This window comes from Ovis aries, chromosome 5 (assembly GCF_016772045.2).
Source record: "Ovis aries strain OAR_USU_Benz2616 breed Rambouillet chromosome 5, ARS-UI_Ramb_v3.0, whole genome shotgun sequence".
NCBI lineage: Eukaryota > Metazoa > Chordata > Mammalia > Artiodactyla > Bovidae > Ovis > Ovis aries.
In genome coordinates this window covers 49,613,191-49,630,182 of record NC_056058.1, presented here as the reverse complement: position 1 = coordinate 49,630,182, position 16,992 = coordinate 49,613,191, and the positions used below count along the sequence as shown (strand labels likewise).

General features: G+C 44.0%; 3 protein-coding genes across 8 annotated transcripts in view; all 3 read right to left on the bottom strand.

Annotated features, from left to right (window-relative positions):
* LOC105611202 (protocadherin alpha-2-like) overlaps positions 1 to 16,992 on the bottom strand; it is a 179,299-nt gene that overhangs the window by 95,109 nt on the left and 67,198 nt on the right.
* The window catches only part of LOC101122274 (protocadherin alpha-C2), a 204,419-nt gene that overhangs the window by 127,406 nt on the left and 60,021 nt on the right, over positions 1 to 16,992 (bottom strand). Inside the window, exon 1 of one of the 6 annotated variants that reach the window (XM_042250582.2) lies at positions 1,050 to 3,582. The exons of the other annotated variants lie outside the window; for them this stretch is intronic. Within the exon in view, the coding sequence (XP_042106516.1) occupies positions 1,050 to 3,440 (2,391 nt within the window). The 5' untranslated portion in view covers positions 3,441 to 3,582. Of the gene's footprint in view, positions 1 to 1,049; positions 3,583 to 16,992 lie in introns of those variants that run through there. 6 annotated transcript variants of the gene reach the window in all.
* LOC132659855 (protocadherin alpha-10-like) lies at positions 11,321 to 16,904 on the bottom strand. Its single transcript, XM_060416098.1, is given in 6 exon segments — positions 11,321 to 11,413; positions 14,359 to 14,459; positions 14,462 to 14,569; positions 14,572 to 15,117; positions 15,120 to 16,220; positions 16,223 to 16,904. Coding segments are annotated over 6 exon segments (2,478 nt in total). The 5' UTR covers positions 16,752 to 16,904.

The following is a 16,992-nucleotide window of genomic DNA, read 5'->3' as shown; positions in this document are numbered from 1 at the left end:
AACTTTCATAAATGATATGATTAATTACTTTTCAGCCTGAAATATTTTATATTTTAATCTTATTGACTAATTTTGAATAAAGAATGTTTTTAGACAATTAATCCTGAGATACAAAGTTTTACAAATAGAGGCCCAAGGATGAGCTTCAGCATGGAGTCCTTGACTATTATGCCAAGGGTTTGCTGTGTGATTTTAAAGGGAGAATGACTTTCATCAGCTTCTCAAAAGAGGTCAGCAATTCCACCATCCTACATGTGGCTAAGAACCACTGAATTAGAAGGATGACCTAGAGGCAAATGATTTTTGCTAGAATTTTCAGATGTGGTACATGGGCATGTATATACATGGGTATACTACATGGAAAGAAACTTTTACAAATGCCAGCAATAAAGCACTTAAGGATAGGAAATTTAAAATGAAAGAAATTGATAAAAGTTAATAGGCTTCACTTTGATAGAATTAACTTTTTCTGTCTAGATAAATCCAGAAACTTAGGAAATAATGCCAACTAGCATATATTGCCGATGTTATAGGCCTACATGCATGCCTTTAGCAAGTTTGAATGACTTGATTCAAGAATATTAATAACGTTATTTGCCTTGTTACTCTGGCAGCACAAACCTGGGAGCTTTGTTTCAGTACATAGTAGACAAATTTCTCCCCAATTCAGAGAACAAAATTACAAAATTAAAAATGGACAGAAATTTAAGTTATATTATTTCAATGAAATAAGCACACTAAGACAAAAGGCTGCATTCTTTTACCACAAATAATATGAAAACAGGTTTTATCTTATTGTTAGAGGAAAGGCTGAGGATTATTTAATGTACAATATATGTATGATGAATGTTCAAAACCAAAAAAAAAAAAAGAAAAGAAAATCCTTTCAGAACTAATTAACAGTGTTAATTTTTGATAGAAGACATGGCATTTCGCTAACGTTCTTTAAAGGTTACTCGAAGTATAAGACATCCATGAAATAAACTGGATTTTTTAAAAAAACAATTAACATAAACTTCAAGAAGAGGGGAAGGATCTATAGAACTCACCAGACCAGAATGATGTGATCCTGCCTCCTGCCTTTCTTCCCCGACTTCTCTATCCAGACCCGGAGGTAGACTGGGGCTGAAGGCCATGAGGTCGGTCTTGGGCGGCCCCTCCCCAGAGCACACCCTCTGTCGCCTCTCCTGAGAGAAAGACCAGCTCCCCACCGCGCTGGAGCACACCAATCTGGGCTTCACGGGCCCGCACGCGCCCTCGCTGGGCGGCGCCCAGCACCGCAGCGCCGTGTACAGCAGCAACGTGAGCACAAACAGGCTGGACACTGCGCAGATGGCGATGATCAGGTACACGTTCACATCCACTAACGCCGTCTCTGCGCCGGCCGCACCAGACAATGCCCGCGAAGAGGCCTTGGGCGCCTGGCCGCTGTCCTCCAGCGACAGCAGCACGGTGGCCGTGGCCGTCAGCGCCGGCTCGCCGTGGTCCTTCACCAGCACCAGCAGGCGCTGGCGCGGCGCGTCGGCCTCGTCTAGGGCGCGCGTCGTGCTGATCTCGCCGGTGTACAGCCCCACGCGGAACGGGCTGCGCGAGCCGCCCGCGGTCGGCTGCAGCTCGTACGACAGCCACGCGTTGTAGCCCGAGTCGGCGTCCACCGCGCGCACCTTCGCCACCACGTGGCCCGGGTCCACGGACCTCGACACCACCTGGCTCACCGCGCTGGGGCCTCGGCCGGTCCCCAGAGGCAGCAGCGCAGGCGCGTTGTCGTTCTCATCCAGCACGAACACCTGCAGGGTCACGTTGCTGCCCAGGGGCGGCACGCCCGCGTCGCGCGCGCTCACCTGGAACTGCAGCAGCTCCAGCTCCTCGTGGTCCAGCGGCTGCAGCGCGTACACCTTGCCGCTCTCCGCGTGCACCGACACGTAGCTCGACAGCGCGCGCTCGCCCACCCGCCGCTCCACCAGCGAGTAGGACACCAGCGCGTTCTCCTGCGCGTCCGCGTCCCGCGCCGCGACCGTGAAGATGTGGCAGCCGGGCGGGTTGTTCTCCTTCACGAACACGGTGTACTCGGGCTGCGCGAACGCGGGCGCGTTGTCGTTCACGTCGGCCACCTCCACGGACACGCTGGCCGTGGCCGACAGCGAAGGCGAGCCCCCGTCCCGCGCTGTCACCACCAACCTATAGACAGACACGCTCTCACGGTCCAGGGTGCCATCCAGCACTAGTGAATAATAGTTCTTGAACGTGGACACGATCTTGAAGGGGACGCTGGGCGTTAGAAAGCAGATTGCCTGTCCATTGTCACCAGAGTCTCGATCAGATACACTGATCAGCGCAATGACAGTGCTTGGCTGAGTGTCCTCTCGTACTGGTAGAGACAGGGAAGTGACAGTGATTTCAGGGGCGTTATCATTGGCATCTAAGATTTCAACCCAGACTGTACAGTGACCTGCCATTGGGGGATTCCCCTTATCTGTGGCCTGTACTTCAATTTCATAAAACTTGTTTTCTTCATAGTCTAAAGTTCCATTGACCTTCACTTCTCCGTTATTTTCATCTAGTGTAAATAAAGGTTTTCCATTGGGCTTAATTGACATTAAGGAGTATGTTACCTCCCCATTGACTCCTTCATCTTCATCAGTGGCATTTAACTGTATCACAAGAGTTTCTTTAGCTGAGTTTTCCATCAATCTCACCCTGTATTCTGATTGTTCAAATTCTGGATCATTGTCGTTAATATCCAAGACGCGGATGAAGAGTTGAACAGTGCCAGTGAGCTCGGGTTTCCCTCCATCTGCAGCCGTCAGTAGTAAATTAAATTCCGGAATTTTCTCTCTGTCTAAAGACTTCTTTAACGTAAGCGACAGTTTTTTAGTCGGCTTACTATTTACTGGTAATTCTAAAGAAAAGTACTCATTTTTGCTTAGTCTGTAGGTCAATTGAGCATTCTCTCCTATATCCGCATCAGAAGCTCCCTCTAGAGGAAAACGAGAGTCAGGTTGTTTAGATTCATAAATCAGCAGCTTTTGTTCTCTGAGAGAGAACACGGGCGGGTTGTCGTTAATGTCCTTCACCTCCACCTCCACATGGAACACCTGCAGCGGCCGGTCCACGATCACCTCCAGATGGATGCTGCACTCCGCGCTCCGTCCGCACAGCTCCTCACGGTCGATCCGAGAATTCACAAACAAAATGCCATTCTGCAGATTTACCTCCAGAAGATCCCCGCGGCCTTTGGACGCCACCCGGAACAGGCGGGGCACCAGGTCCGTCAGCTCCAGTCCCAGGTCCTGGGCGATGCGACCCACGAAGGTGCCGTGTTTGGCTTCTTCAGGGACGGAGTAGTGGACCTGGCCGCTCCCTGCCTCCCAAGCTGCGAGGAGCAGAAGCGACAGCAGCAGTCGCCCATTGCCCAATCCACTTCTTTGAGTCGCGGACATCTCATATACTGACTTCCAAAATACGATACTTTACACTTACAGTACCATAGACTCCAGTTCCGGGTTAAATATCTTGCTGAATCTTTGAGAAGTTTCAAAGGATCCTTTAACGGTAGCATCCGGCATGACGGAGTCTTTAAATGGGGAGTTCTGGCTGCTCAGACTAACCCTTGAATCAACTACTTCCTCCAAGTAAAGAGCGACACCTTGTGCCTGAAATTGTGAGTATTGTACCCTACATCCAACATTACAGAATTTTACTTGAAGAGAAAAAAATAAGTTCATGCGTTTCAAGCTATTTTATCCCCCAAATCGTATTTCCAAAGTGCTTATTTGTGGAACATTCAGATTTTAAGTCATATTGAAATTGACATGTATGGAAATGGCGTTTTTTTTCTTGATTAACGTCAAACCGAAATGTTTGTTCCTATGTTTGATTTAGAGTGCTTTTACTTATCTACACGTATACACACACCGAGAGAGAGAGAGAGAGAGAGAGAGAGAGAGAGAGAGAGAGAGAGAGAGGGAGGGAGAGATCAATTCTATAGGTAGCCTTACGAAAAAAGAGACAAACATTTCCTCATATAAAAATTGTTTTACTTCTAGTCTCCCTTGTTACTTCAGCTGCTAGGAAACTCGGAGACAAATCTGAAGCTTTAATAACAATTCTTTAGTCTTTAAGCCTATGTATTGTATTTTTATCTATGTGCACTATGTGTACTTGCTTTCTATTTATATTTTTATTTAGCTCTAATTTTTTATTGTTATTTACATTTAATTGCGTTCCTGTTACAAGAAACTTCATATCCAGTAAAGAACAACAAGAAAAACAAAAATATATTTCAAATTTGGTGATTTAAGACATGGAATTCACAAGAGAAAAGTCTGTTGATGTAAATGAAATTTATATTTGGCATATATGATTTCTCATGTAAGCTGCATTGCTAACAATATAATAACAGGTTATCAAAATGATTACTTTGTTACTTTATGTAATGGTGTCAGTATATGAAAGACTACTTCTTTCATACTGAACTTTTTTACCATTCAATGAGATAAAAATTGCCATGAAAACTTCTGTGCCATATTGGTATTTCCACTCAACAACATTGGCTTTTATATATTTATCAAGATATAGTAATGAAAATAGCTGACCTATTTCTTCTTTAAAAAAAATTCTGGGTTTGAGATTGTAAGTTTATCCAAAATAAGGGAAATTATTTTTAAGTACTTTGCCTCTAAGTGCCTAATATTGTGCTAAAGAAAATAGAAAATAATCAATTTAACCAAAAGCTAAATGACCTTAGTGTTAATGGAAATTCAATTTCATAAAATATTAACTAGAAAATTGGAACTGATGAATTTTCATTGCCTGAAGTTGTAATTTAGTACATGTCCTTTATTGTTTCACATTACTTTGAGATTTGAGGAAGGAAAAAAGGGTACAGTGAAAACTGAGAGAAGAAAGTGATTCAGGATAAATATCACTCTAACAAGTATTTTGTTGTACAGTTTTGATGGTTCATATCCAATCTAAAAATATTACAGTGAAAAAATTGCTAGTATATTTATTTGTATTGTTAACATTTTCTTTTATCTTGAATACACACATATGTTCTATTGCTAATTTCAAATCTTGTTTCATTTATTTCAAATTTGTTCTTTTCCCAACATTATTATTCTGCTAGAACTGTCTTTAAAGTAAATTTAAAATTCCTTCTTAAAAAGCTAACAAAATAGACTGATGACCATTTGTGACACTGAATTCTCTTATGCATTTATTAATAGAAAACAACCAGTCAAACAGGCCTATTTTCAAAGTATACCATTAGGCTAGAGAACAGTAGATCTAAGATGATATTTGAAGCCTGTCAGATTTGGTAGAAGAAAGAAGCAACAGACTTCCAACCACTTCTGTAAGGAAACTTGAGATTGAGATGTTACATGCAATGTGAAGTTTTTAAAGGTAGAGAAATAAATATGAGAAAGTTTATCTGAGAGATTATATTACATGTCTAAATTCAAACCAGATGTTACACAAGTATATTAAGTGACACTGGAAGAACACCAAGTCATAAAACAGTTGGATATATTGTATGAACCAATGTCACATCTTTTGCATTTTGTCTGTGATACTTCAGATTTCATCATCTCAACTAGCTCCTATAGAACAGATCTTTGAACTCATCTTTGGGGATGGGCCTGAGATCTGGTATTAGGCTGGTAATAGATCTGGTAATAGGCTGGTGCCAAGAAGTCACATCTATATAGTTAACATTGATTTTGTAAGACTGACTGAAAAGACTAAGGAACTTTGATCCTGACCTTTTCAAAATCAATATGGCTAGTCTTAAATTCCAGCTGTATGTCCTGCTAGTCAAGTATATTCTGCCAGTCCTCATCATCCACTAATATTCCATAATAGATCTAGTACTACTATTTATTGAAAACATAGAACCAAAAATAAATCTTGAAGCCACTCTTGGAAACCAGTAGGTTTTCCAAAATTAATGGATTAGAAGTACCATTCAGCATTGTATCTACAAAACTACAGAATATAAGCAGTGATGTTCACTCTGTGCTATCATGACTCATTGAAATATACAGTTATTTGATAACAGATTATTTGTTCAATTGGCACAATCTCTCAGGCAACAGTAAGACTGAAGAAGAAAGAAAGACCCACACATGTTCAAAGATTTTTATGGGAAATATACACCTTTAAAGCTATTACTGAAGTATATAATTTTGGAAACACTTACTGATCCTTCACTGGTAGTCAGGATCCAAGAAATAATCATATTACCACTTATATGTGTCAAAACATAATTATTATTGTATTAGTGTAAAAAGGATAGGTATATGTACATATCTATATATATATATATATAATTTGGGTTTGGTGTTCTGCAAGACTGTAGCAGAGCACAGTCTTCTGCTTTTCCTTATATATTAAGTGATTTTGCTTATTTATATCACTTCCAAACAAGTGATCAACAGTGCTTATTGGACAACCCTTAATTATTAATAATGCAAATCTCCTGTCTCAATATGGCATTGACTAAGACAAATGATAATGATGACCATGAACATTCTGAGAAAAGAATCACTTAGCAACACTTAAAAAAAAGACTTAATTCTTATCTCAGTTATGGTATTGTTCCCTGGTGGCTCAGAGGTTAAAGTGTCTGCCTCCAATGTGGGAGACCCGGGTTCGATCCCTGTGTCAGGAAGATCCACTGGAGAAGGAAATGGTAACCCACTCCAGTATTCTTGCCTGGAGAATCCCATGGACGGAGAAGCCGGGGAGGCTACAGTCCATGGAGTCACGAAGAGTTGGACACAACTGAGCGACTTCACTATACTATAATCATGAAGATAATCATGGAGGTTTTTTCCTAAGTAAAACAGGAGAATTAACATGTATACAGCTTGTGCTTGATTTTTCTAGCCAGAACTATGGTTGGATGGCACCACCAATTCAATGGACATGAGTTTAAGCAGACTCTGGGAGACTGTGACGGACAGGGAAGCCTGGTATGCTGCTGTCCATGGGGTTGCAAGGAGTCAGACACAACTGAGCAACTGAACATTAGATGAAAGATTTACTCTAAAAAAGTTGTACAGTTAATAAAAGAATGGCTCTTTAAGAGATGTGCATTTGAATATCAACTCCATCATATATTAACTGGATTGCAGTGGACAAGACAGACAAGCATCTCACCATCTCTTATCTAATCTTTAGAACTTGGATAGTTGAATGTACTTTACAAGTTGCTATAAGATTTAAACAAAATTATTATTTAAGCCCTTTATACGATATCTTACAGAAATATCTCAAATAGTGGTGGTTGATTATAGTTAGTGACCAATGTTGTATCCTTGACTCTTGTAGTCTGTAGCTGTGGATGAAGAAGATTCCAGTGCCATAAACCAAGATATGACTTTTCCTTTTCTGAAGATTTTCTAATGTTCATCTTTATAGAAATGATCCTACTTTCTGGGTAGAAAATAGCTATCTCAGAATTTCTATTAACTTTACCCTATCTATAATGTGGTTCTCTACCTACATGTAAATATATCATATATAATTTATTTGTCCATACCATACAATTAAAGAATCTCTAGTTTTCACAATTGAGCCAAAAAGAACAAAATCAACTTCCGCATTATTTGATTCACACCCTTACAGCTCTAATTTCAAGTTCTCTGTGAACTCTTTAGGGAAAACCATTCACATGAATATAGCACTGGAGCAAAAAGAAATTTGTATCAAATATATCTAAAGTACACAATGTTTAAAAAAAATTTAAGTACACAATGTTAAATTTTGAAATGTTGTCAACAGCACCATTGTCAAGTGGAAGTGCCTTTATGGATATTCCATGATTATTAGGCTCAAGTTATTTAAAGCAATGTTATTTTGAAGTCCAACCCGCTTGGTGAACATGGACAGAAGTATCACAGTTCCGCATATATGAGAAGACATTTTTGAAACTCAAAGCACAAAGGAGTATGAATTTTCCCACAGCCTCATTATAGGTACCATGAATGCAAGAAATAGAGGTATAATAAATGCTCAAATAAATCTTCCAAATAAAAATCAGCAAATTAACATGGAGGAGAGCAGCAAGCTACTGGGAAACTAGCAAACCCATCATTATATTAGAAAAAAAATAGTTTGTATATCTCAAGCATCTGAAGACTATGAAGAAAAGTTTAAATCATGAAGGGATTAAAGGCAAAAAACTAAAATCGTACCTTAAAAAAGGCTAAAATTCTACCTACTTTATGAAAGAAGCATGCTATTGATTATAAAGAAATGAAATTATTTATAAAATTAAGCCACCTTAACAGCCCATGCCTGACAGTAATACAGAAATTTATAGAAAGGTAAGAATTCTAACATGTTTAAACTCAAATTAACCAAATTATGGAACTATGAATTATTGCAGAAAATTTGAAGGCACAAACATGAGTGGAGGGTACCAAATAATATAGAATAAAAAATAAACAGGAAGAATGAACTTGCTGCAAAATTGAGAAGTAGAATATTTGAGCCTCACCCACATGCTCCATTTCCATCAGTGATGCTTTCCTTCTTGGCTGACTTAGCCTTGCTTATTTACAGGAAGCTGTGACAGTCTACTTCATCATTACTATTATTATTTCCAACAACTAAATATTCTCAAGTGTGTTTAAGAAGATTGCGGTGAAAAGAAATAAAAATGACTGGATTTCCATTCTGCTTTAGAATAAGCCATCACAAGAAAAAGACAACAAATATTTCAAGCAATGGACTTGTAGTAATTTGTTGGTGAACTACTACGTGATTGACATTAATAGGCATGATACATCCCAGAATTACTGTACTTACATTCTCGCAAAACTCCTGTTGGTCTCCAATATCTCCAGAATTCAAACCTGGGGGAACACTAGGACTGAAGGCGATGAGGTCGGTCTTGGGCGGCCCCTCCCCAGAGCACACCCTCTGTCGCCTCTCCTGTGAATAAGACCAGCTCCCCACCGCGCTGGAGCACACCAGCCTGGGCTTCACCGGCCCGCACGTGCCTTCGCTGGGCGGCGCAGAGCACCGCAGCGCCGTGTACAGCAGCAGCGTGAGCACAAACAGGCTGGACACCGCGCAGATGGCGATGATCAGGTACACGTTCACATCCACTAACGCCGTCTCTGCACCAGCTGCACCAGACAACGCCCGCGAAGAGGCCTTGGGCGCCTGGCCGCTGTCCTCCAGCGACAGCAGCACGGTGGCCGTGGCCGTCAGCGCCGGCTCGCCGTGGTCCTTCACCAGCACCAGCAAGCGCTGGCGGGGCGCGTCCGCCTCGTCCAGGGCGCGCGTCGTGCTGATCTCGCCAGTGTACAGCCCCACGCGGAACGGGCTGCGTGCGCCACCCGCCGCCAGCTGCAGCTCGTAAGACAGCCACGCGTTGTAGCCCGAGTCGGCGTCCACCGCGCGCACCTTCGCCACCACGTGGCCCGCGTCCACGGACCTCGACACCACCTGGCTCACCGCGCTGGGTCCTCCACCTGGCCCGGGCGGCAGCAGCGCGGGCGCGTTGTCGTTCTCGTCCAGCACGAATACCTGCAGGGTCACGTTGCTGCCCAGGGGCGGCACGCCCGCGTCGCGCGCGCTCACCTGGAACTGCAGCAGCTCCAGCTCCTCGTGGTCCAGCGGCTGCAGCGCGTACACCTTGCCGCTCTCCGCGTGCACCGACACGTAGCTCGACAGCGCGCGCTCGCCCACCCGCCGCTCCACCAGCGAGTAGGACACAAGCGCGTTCTCCTGCGCGTCCGCGTCTCGCGCCGACACGGTGAAGATGTGGCAGCCGGGCGGATTGTTCTCCTTCAGGAACACGGTATACTCTGGCTGCGAGAACGCGGGCGCATTGTCATTCACGTCGGCCACCTCCACGGACACGCTGGCCGTGGTGGACAAGGAAGGCGAGCCCCCGTCCTTCGCGATCAGTGTTAGAGCATATTCTGACACTTTCTCTCTGTCCAGGGAACTGTCCAGCACTAGCGAATAGTAATTCTTGAAGGTGGACACGAGCTTGAAGGGGACATGGGGTGTTAGTGAGCAGGTCACCTGGGCATTGCTACCTACGTCACGGTCGGTTACCCTGATCAGAGTGATGACTGTCCCTAGTGGAGCATCCTCTGGAATAGAAAGCAACAGTGACGTCACTAGTAACTCCGGAGCATTATCATTGATGTCCAAGACTTCTATCAAGACTGTGCAGTGACCAAACATTGGAGGATTTCCCTTGTCAACTGCTTCTATTTGAAGTTTCCATAATTTAGTTTCTTCGAAATCTATTTTTCCATTTACTCTTATTTCTCCGCTGTTTGAATCTATGCGAAAACAGGCTTCTGTATTAGAGGATACATCAGTTGCAAAGGAATAAATAATGTGGCCGTTTGAACCCTCGTCCAAATCTGAGGCGTTAAGTCTAATAATCAATGTGCCGTTTCTTGCATTTTCCAGTAATTTTATACGATGAACTGCTTTGTCAAAAACTGGGGCGTTGTCATTTGCATCCAGCACTGTGATGTTTATCTTTACAGAGCCTGTCAGTTCAGGTTTGCCCCCATCCGTTGCTTTGAGCACCAAGAGAAGCTCTGAAGCGACTTCTCTGTCTAAACGTTTTTTTAGTACTAGTTCGAGCGGTTTTACCTGCTCATCGTTGCTCGGTACTTCCAGAGAGAAATACTCGTTGGGGGTCAGTCTGTAAGTCAACAGAGCGTTCTCCCCGATATCTGCGTCTGAGGCGCCCTCTAGTGAAAAATGAGACTCAAGAGCCCTAGCTTCGGAAATAAAGAGATTTCTGTGTGTCGCTGGGAACACAGGAGGATTGTCGTTAATGTCCTTCACCTCCACCTCCACATGGAACACCTGCAGCGGCCGGTCCACGATCACCTCCAGGTGGATGCTGCACTCCGCGCTCCGTCCGCACAGCTCCTCCCGGTCGATCCGAGAATTCACAAACAAAATGCCATTCTGCAGATTTACCTCCAGAAGGTCCCCGCGGCCTTTGGATGCCACCCGGAACAGGCGGGGCACCAGCTCCGCCAGCTCCAGCCCGAGGTCCTGGGCGATGCGGCCCACGAAGGTGCCGTGTTTGGCCTCCTCGGAGACTGAGTAGCGGACATGATTGCTCCCAGTCTCCCAGGCTGCGAGAAGCAGAAGTGAGAGCAGGAGGCGCCGGGCTCGCCGGCCACCAGATCCTGTAGCTAACATCGCTCCTGGTTAGTAAATCACATTTCCTGAGTAGAAATATGTAGTCCTTTCGAGATCTTTCTTTTGAGTCTTAGTCCTGATATCCCAACTAATCTTAACAATATGGGTGTGTGTATAGTCTTTAAAGCACCGGAACAGTGACGGGTCTTTCTGTTCCGGGAATGATCTTACTTTTTCCGTTAAAACAATCCTCTCCTTGGAGAACAACGACATCCTGTGGGTCAAAGTGGAAGTGCGTTTGGCGTTCGTACTATTTCTTTCACTTACTTGGCTTCTTCCTTGATTCCTTCATATTAGTCTGCTTTTGTCAGCCTTTAATTCTTTCATTTCTTGTGTGTGACCACTAACTCTTTAAAGGTGGTTTGGTTTTAGAAGTTAGAATTCCAAGAAGAGTTCTATTTTTGATACAGTCATCTAAGAGAACATACTACTGCACTATTACGTATATGAACGTGAAAAAAATCCGTGTTAAGTTACTAGTGATACGGTTTTTAAAGATTTTCAGAACTTGATCATTTTGAATGGCCTCTTACTAAGTTTATTTAATTGCTAACACTATAATTTTCTACTGCTTAAACCTTATAATGTGTTAAATTACTCTAAACATTTAGTCCAGTTGTGTACAAGATAACTCAAAATGCCAACTGTCTGTTACCTTCTCAACATGATGATGTTTCGAATCAATGCTAATATGAAACTTCTAAGTTGCCCAAAAACTTATTTGCTCTGATGTTAATGAATTTACCAAATACTGACTCCTGGAAATATGAAACATGTTTATCTTGGTCTCATTTAAAAGTTTTTTTCAATTACTAAATTTGCCCAGGGTGAATGTCGTCATTTCCATCCTGAAGGACAACTTAAATTTGTGTTATATCCACTGTTATCTGTAAAAATAATCTTTCTAATCCCCCTAAAACCATACTGATCAGAAATCCAAATTATATTTGTCACTTTGTTCATACCCATTTTATTCCAAAATTGGCTTAAGGAGACTAGGGTGTAAAGAGCATTCTAAATATCATGTAATCACTCAGTTTTGTTTTCCTCTTTTATCTCAAAATTTTTTAAAACAATGAAATCTGCATAACAACTATTCATTGATTGCAATAAAGCTTATCAGTGTTGTTTTAGAAAAAATGTTTTACTCATTCTCAAGATTGATAAGGAGCCAACTATCCAATATTTGACATCTTTCCAGGAAGAGAACAGTCATTTGGAAAATCCCATTTCTCCCCTTAAAAAAATTATAAGTAGTTATCCAAAGAAATCTCACATTTCATGTAAAAGTGAGCTACAATATTTATCCTGAACACTTTATAAACTAGTGAGTCAATAATTATAAATCTATGCCAAAGATTTTTCATTCTAATTACTTCTCTTTTATTAATTGTGGAAACCATATATTCAAGACCAACATATTTACCTAAAAGACAGCAGGAAAATTTTAGCATATAGGTGTGACTAAATTCAGAAAGAGATATGACAAGAAAATAAACCTCTGCATGTTTGCTGATAGAAATACTCCAGTTCCTACGGGAATGACTGCATGCTGAAGATCTGTTCCACTTTTGGCTTAAAGAGTTGCTTCACTGATTAAGAACATATGAATGATAGCTTTTAAAGCTCCCACATTCCAAGGCTATCATATAGCTAAATTACTACAATATATTAATAAACCTGTGGGTTCTTCACTCATCTTGAAACAGGCTATCACAAATGCTAAGCCATTGAGAACCAGGGATACTAATAATTTGCCTCATTTTAATGCCATCTAATACAGAGCACATTAAACAGAGTTATAAAAATAAGATGTTATAGTTTCAAAACAAATGGACTAACTCCTTTTTTGGCAAGAATGTTATAAGCAATCCTTGGGGATTTCCCTAGTGGTCCAAAGGTTAAGATTCAGTAATTCCCCAGCAGCAGGCTCTGGTTCCATCCCTCCTGGAGAAATTAAGATCCCTCACTCAAGCTGGGTGGCTCCCAGGGGGAGGGGGTGAGAGTAATCCTTGACTCAGGAAATTATTATGACTTCATTCTAAAAATCAGTCCTTCTGAATTGAATGAAAGCAACTGTCCACAGAATTGTTAAAAATATTTGTGTAGGGCTTCCCTGGTGGCTCAGTGGTAAAGAATCTGCCTGCTAATATAGAAGATATGGGTTCCATCCCTCCTCTGGGAAGATTCCACATGCTGCCAAGCAAGTAAGCCCATGCACCACAACTACTGAGCCTGTGCTCCAGAGCTCTGAAGTGGCAATTACTGACCCACGTGCTTCAACTACTGAAGCTCATGAGCCCAAAAGCCTGTGCTTTGCAAAGGGAATTCACTGCAAAGGGAAGTCACTGCAATGAGAAACCTATGCACAGCAATTAGAGGGGAAGCCCTACTCACCACAACTAGAGAAAAGTCTACACAACAATGAAGACTCAGTACAACAAAATATTTTAAAAGATAAAAAATATATTTATCTTAACAACAGAGCCACTGGAAGATATTGTCCCATTAAAATGTAAAATCAGTATAAAATAAATAAAAACAAAAATGAAAAATATTTTTAGTCCAAAACACTTAATTCCATTGATTAGGACATATTTTATGAACTATCTCCCAGTCTACATACTCCAAGGTGTAAACACTAAAGTTCAAGTATGCATTAAAAGTTATGTTGCACTACACATGTTCTTTATTTAAGGAGCAAAACCCAGTTTTCCCACAAAGGGAGTTGATCATAGCAGTCTTTCTGTTAATGCAATAGGGTCATTTCAAATTTTAGATTTAATAATAAAGTACTTTTCTTACAAATATTTGTAACATAAAAGATACTGGTTTTTGGAAAAACATCAAAACCTACAACCTACACCAAATATTTGTACTGGAAAATATAAATGAATTTACTATACATGGCATTTACTAAAAATTGAAGTATCAACCAAAAGGTGATGCAGAGGTACTGTAAAAATACAAAGTGAATTTTTAGAAGAAAAAAACAATATTACAAAACTTATTACAAGAAATGTTTGAGATATTTTATAGAAATATAAGTTCTTTAGACAAAAGATAAAGATCCTGCAAGAAATATATTTGAGGCGGGAAAACGGGGTAAAATAAAATATTCACGCAGCAAAGCATGACAATACAAAAGCAATAACCCACCTTGACAGAGTGGTCGCCTCCAATGGACTGTTCTTCCACTTCCACCTCTGGTTGCGGACACGGCGGAAGACTGGGACTGAAGGCGATGAGGTCGGTCTTGGGCGGCCCCTCCCAGAGCACACCCTCTGCTGCTTCTGCTGAGAGTAAGACCAGCTCCCCACAGCGCTGGAGCACACCAGCCTGGGCTTCACCGGCCCGCACGCGCCCTCCTGGGCGGCGCCGAACACCGCAGCGCCGTGTACAGCAGCAACGTGAGCACCAACAGGCTGGACACAGCACAGATGGCGATGATCAGGTACACGTTCACATCCACTAACGCCGTCTCTGCGCCGGATGCACCAGACAGCGCCCGCGAAGAGGCCTTGGGCGCCTGGCCGCTGTCCTCCAGCGACAGCAGCACGGTGGCCGTGGTCGTCAGCGCCGGCTCGCCGTGGTCCTTCACCAGCACCAGCAGGCGCTGGCGCGGCGCGTCCGCCTCGTCCAGGGCGCGCGTCGTGCTGATCTCGCCGCTGTACAGCCCCACGCGGAACGGGCTGCGTGCGCCGCCCGCGGTCGGCTGCAGCTCGTACGACAGCCACGCGTTGTAGCCCGAGTCGGCGTCCACCGCGCGCACCTTCGCCACCACGTGGCCCGCGCCCACCGACCGCGCCACCACCTGGCTCAGCGCGCTGGGTCCTCCGCCTGGCCCGGGCGGCAGCAGCGCGGGCGCGTTGTCGTTCTCGTCCAGCACGAACACCTGCAGGGTCACGTTGCTGCCCAGGGCGGCACGCCCGCGTCGCGCGCGCTCACCTGGAACTGCAGCAGCTCCAGCTCCTCGTGGTCCAGCGGCTGCAGCGCGTACACCTTGCCGCTCTCCGCGTGCACCGACACGTAGCTCGACAGCGCGCGCTCGCCCACCCGCCGCTCCACCAGCGAGTAGGACACCAGGGCGTTCTCCTGCGCGTCCGCGTCTCGCGCCGACACGGTGAAGATGTGGCAGCCGGGCGGGTTGTTCTCCTTCACGAACACTGTGTACTCGGGCTGCGCGAACGCGGGCGCGTTGTCGTTCACGTCGGCCACCTCCACGGACACGCTGGCCGTGGCCGACAACGAAGGCGAGCCCCCATCTCTCGCAGTCACCACCACCTCATAGTTCGCCACGCTCTCGCGATCCAAGACTCTGTCCAACACGAGTGAATAGTAATTCTTGAAGGTGGGCACTAGTTTGAAGGGGCTTTCAGGTGTTAGTGAGCAGGTCACCTGCCCGTTGGCACCGGAGTCACGGTCGGACACACTGATCAGGGATATGACGGTACCTACTTGAGCATCCTCTCGCACCGGGAGAGCCAAAGAAGTGACAACCACCTCAGGTGAATTATCATTTTCATCCAGGATTTCCACTAGGATGGTGCAGTGACCAACCATGGGTAGGTTTCCTTTATCTGTCACATCTACATGAATTTCGTAAGTGTTACTATCTTCGAAGTCAATGGCATCGTTGATTCTTACTTCTCCCGTTCTTTCATTAATTAAAAATTTCCTTCTTATGGTGGGTGGAACCAAAGAGCTAAATGAATATATTACTTCCTTGTTTATCCCTTCATCCGCATCAGAAGCATTTAGCCAAATGACTAATGTCTGGTTCGCTGAATTTTCATACATCTTAACTTCGTACACGGTTTGGTCAAATACAGGTGCATTGTCATTGGCATCTAACACCAGGATCAGCAGAGTAACAGATCCGGTAAGTTCAGGTTTGCCTCCATCAGTTGCCGTTAATAACAACCGAAGCTGAGGGTTTTCTTCACGATCCAGCAGTTTGCTTAAAACAAGCACTGGTAATTTGCCTTTGTCCTTTTTGTTTATAATATCAAGAGTGAAAACTCATTTGAACTGAGTCCGTAAGTAAGCATTGCATTCTCTCCAATATCCGGATCAGATGCGCCTTCTAGAGGAAATCGAGAGTCAAGCGGTTGAGATTCCAGAATTGAGAGCTTTTGTTCTGAGGTGGAGAAAACCGGCCGGTTGTCGTTAATGTCCTTCACCTCCACCTCCACGTGGAATACCTGGAGCGGCTGTTCCACGATCACCTCCAGGTGGATGCTGCACTCCGCGCTCCGCCCGCACAGCTCCTCCCGGTCGATCCGAGAATTCACAAACAAAATGCCATTCTGCAGATTTACCTCCAGAAAGTCCCCGCGGCCTTTGGATGCAATCCGGAACAGGCGGGGCACGAGCTCCGCCAGCTCCAGCCCCAGGTCCTGAGCGATGCGACCCACGAAAGTGCCGTGTTTAGCCTCCTCCGCGACCGAGTAATGGACCTGGCCGCTCCCAGCGTCCCAAGCTGCAACAAACAGAAAGGAGAGAAGCAGGCGCCGGGTGCTCAGACCGCTGGGTCTGTAGACCAACATCATACCCTTCTTCTGTTTTACAAATCAATAACTGGGTCGTGTAGAACACACCCGCACGCTCCGAATTTTCCTATTCCATATCTTACATTCAATTTTATCGAAATGACTGAGATCTCCGAATGTAGCTCCTTCCTCGTCCTTGAGAAACAGCATTATGAGTCTGTTCTGAAAAGCCATTTTGTGGAAGACAGCGACATCCGGTGGCTTAATGTGTAAGTACAATTCCATGAGTTTAACAACTCAT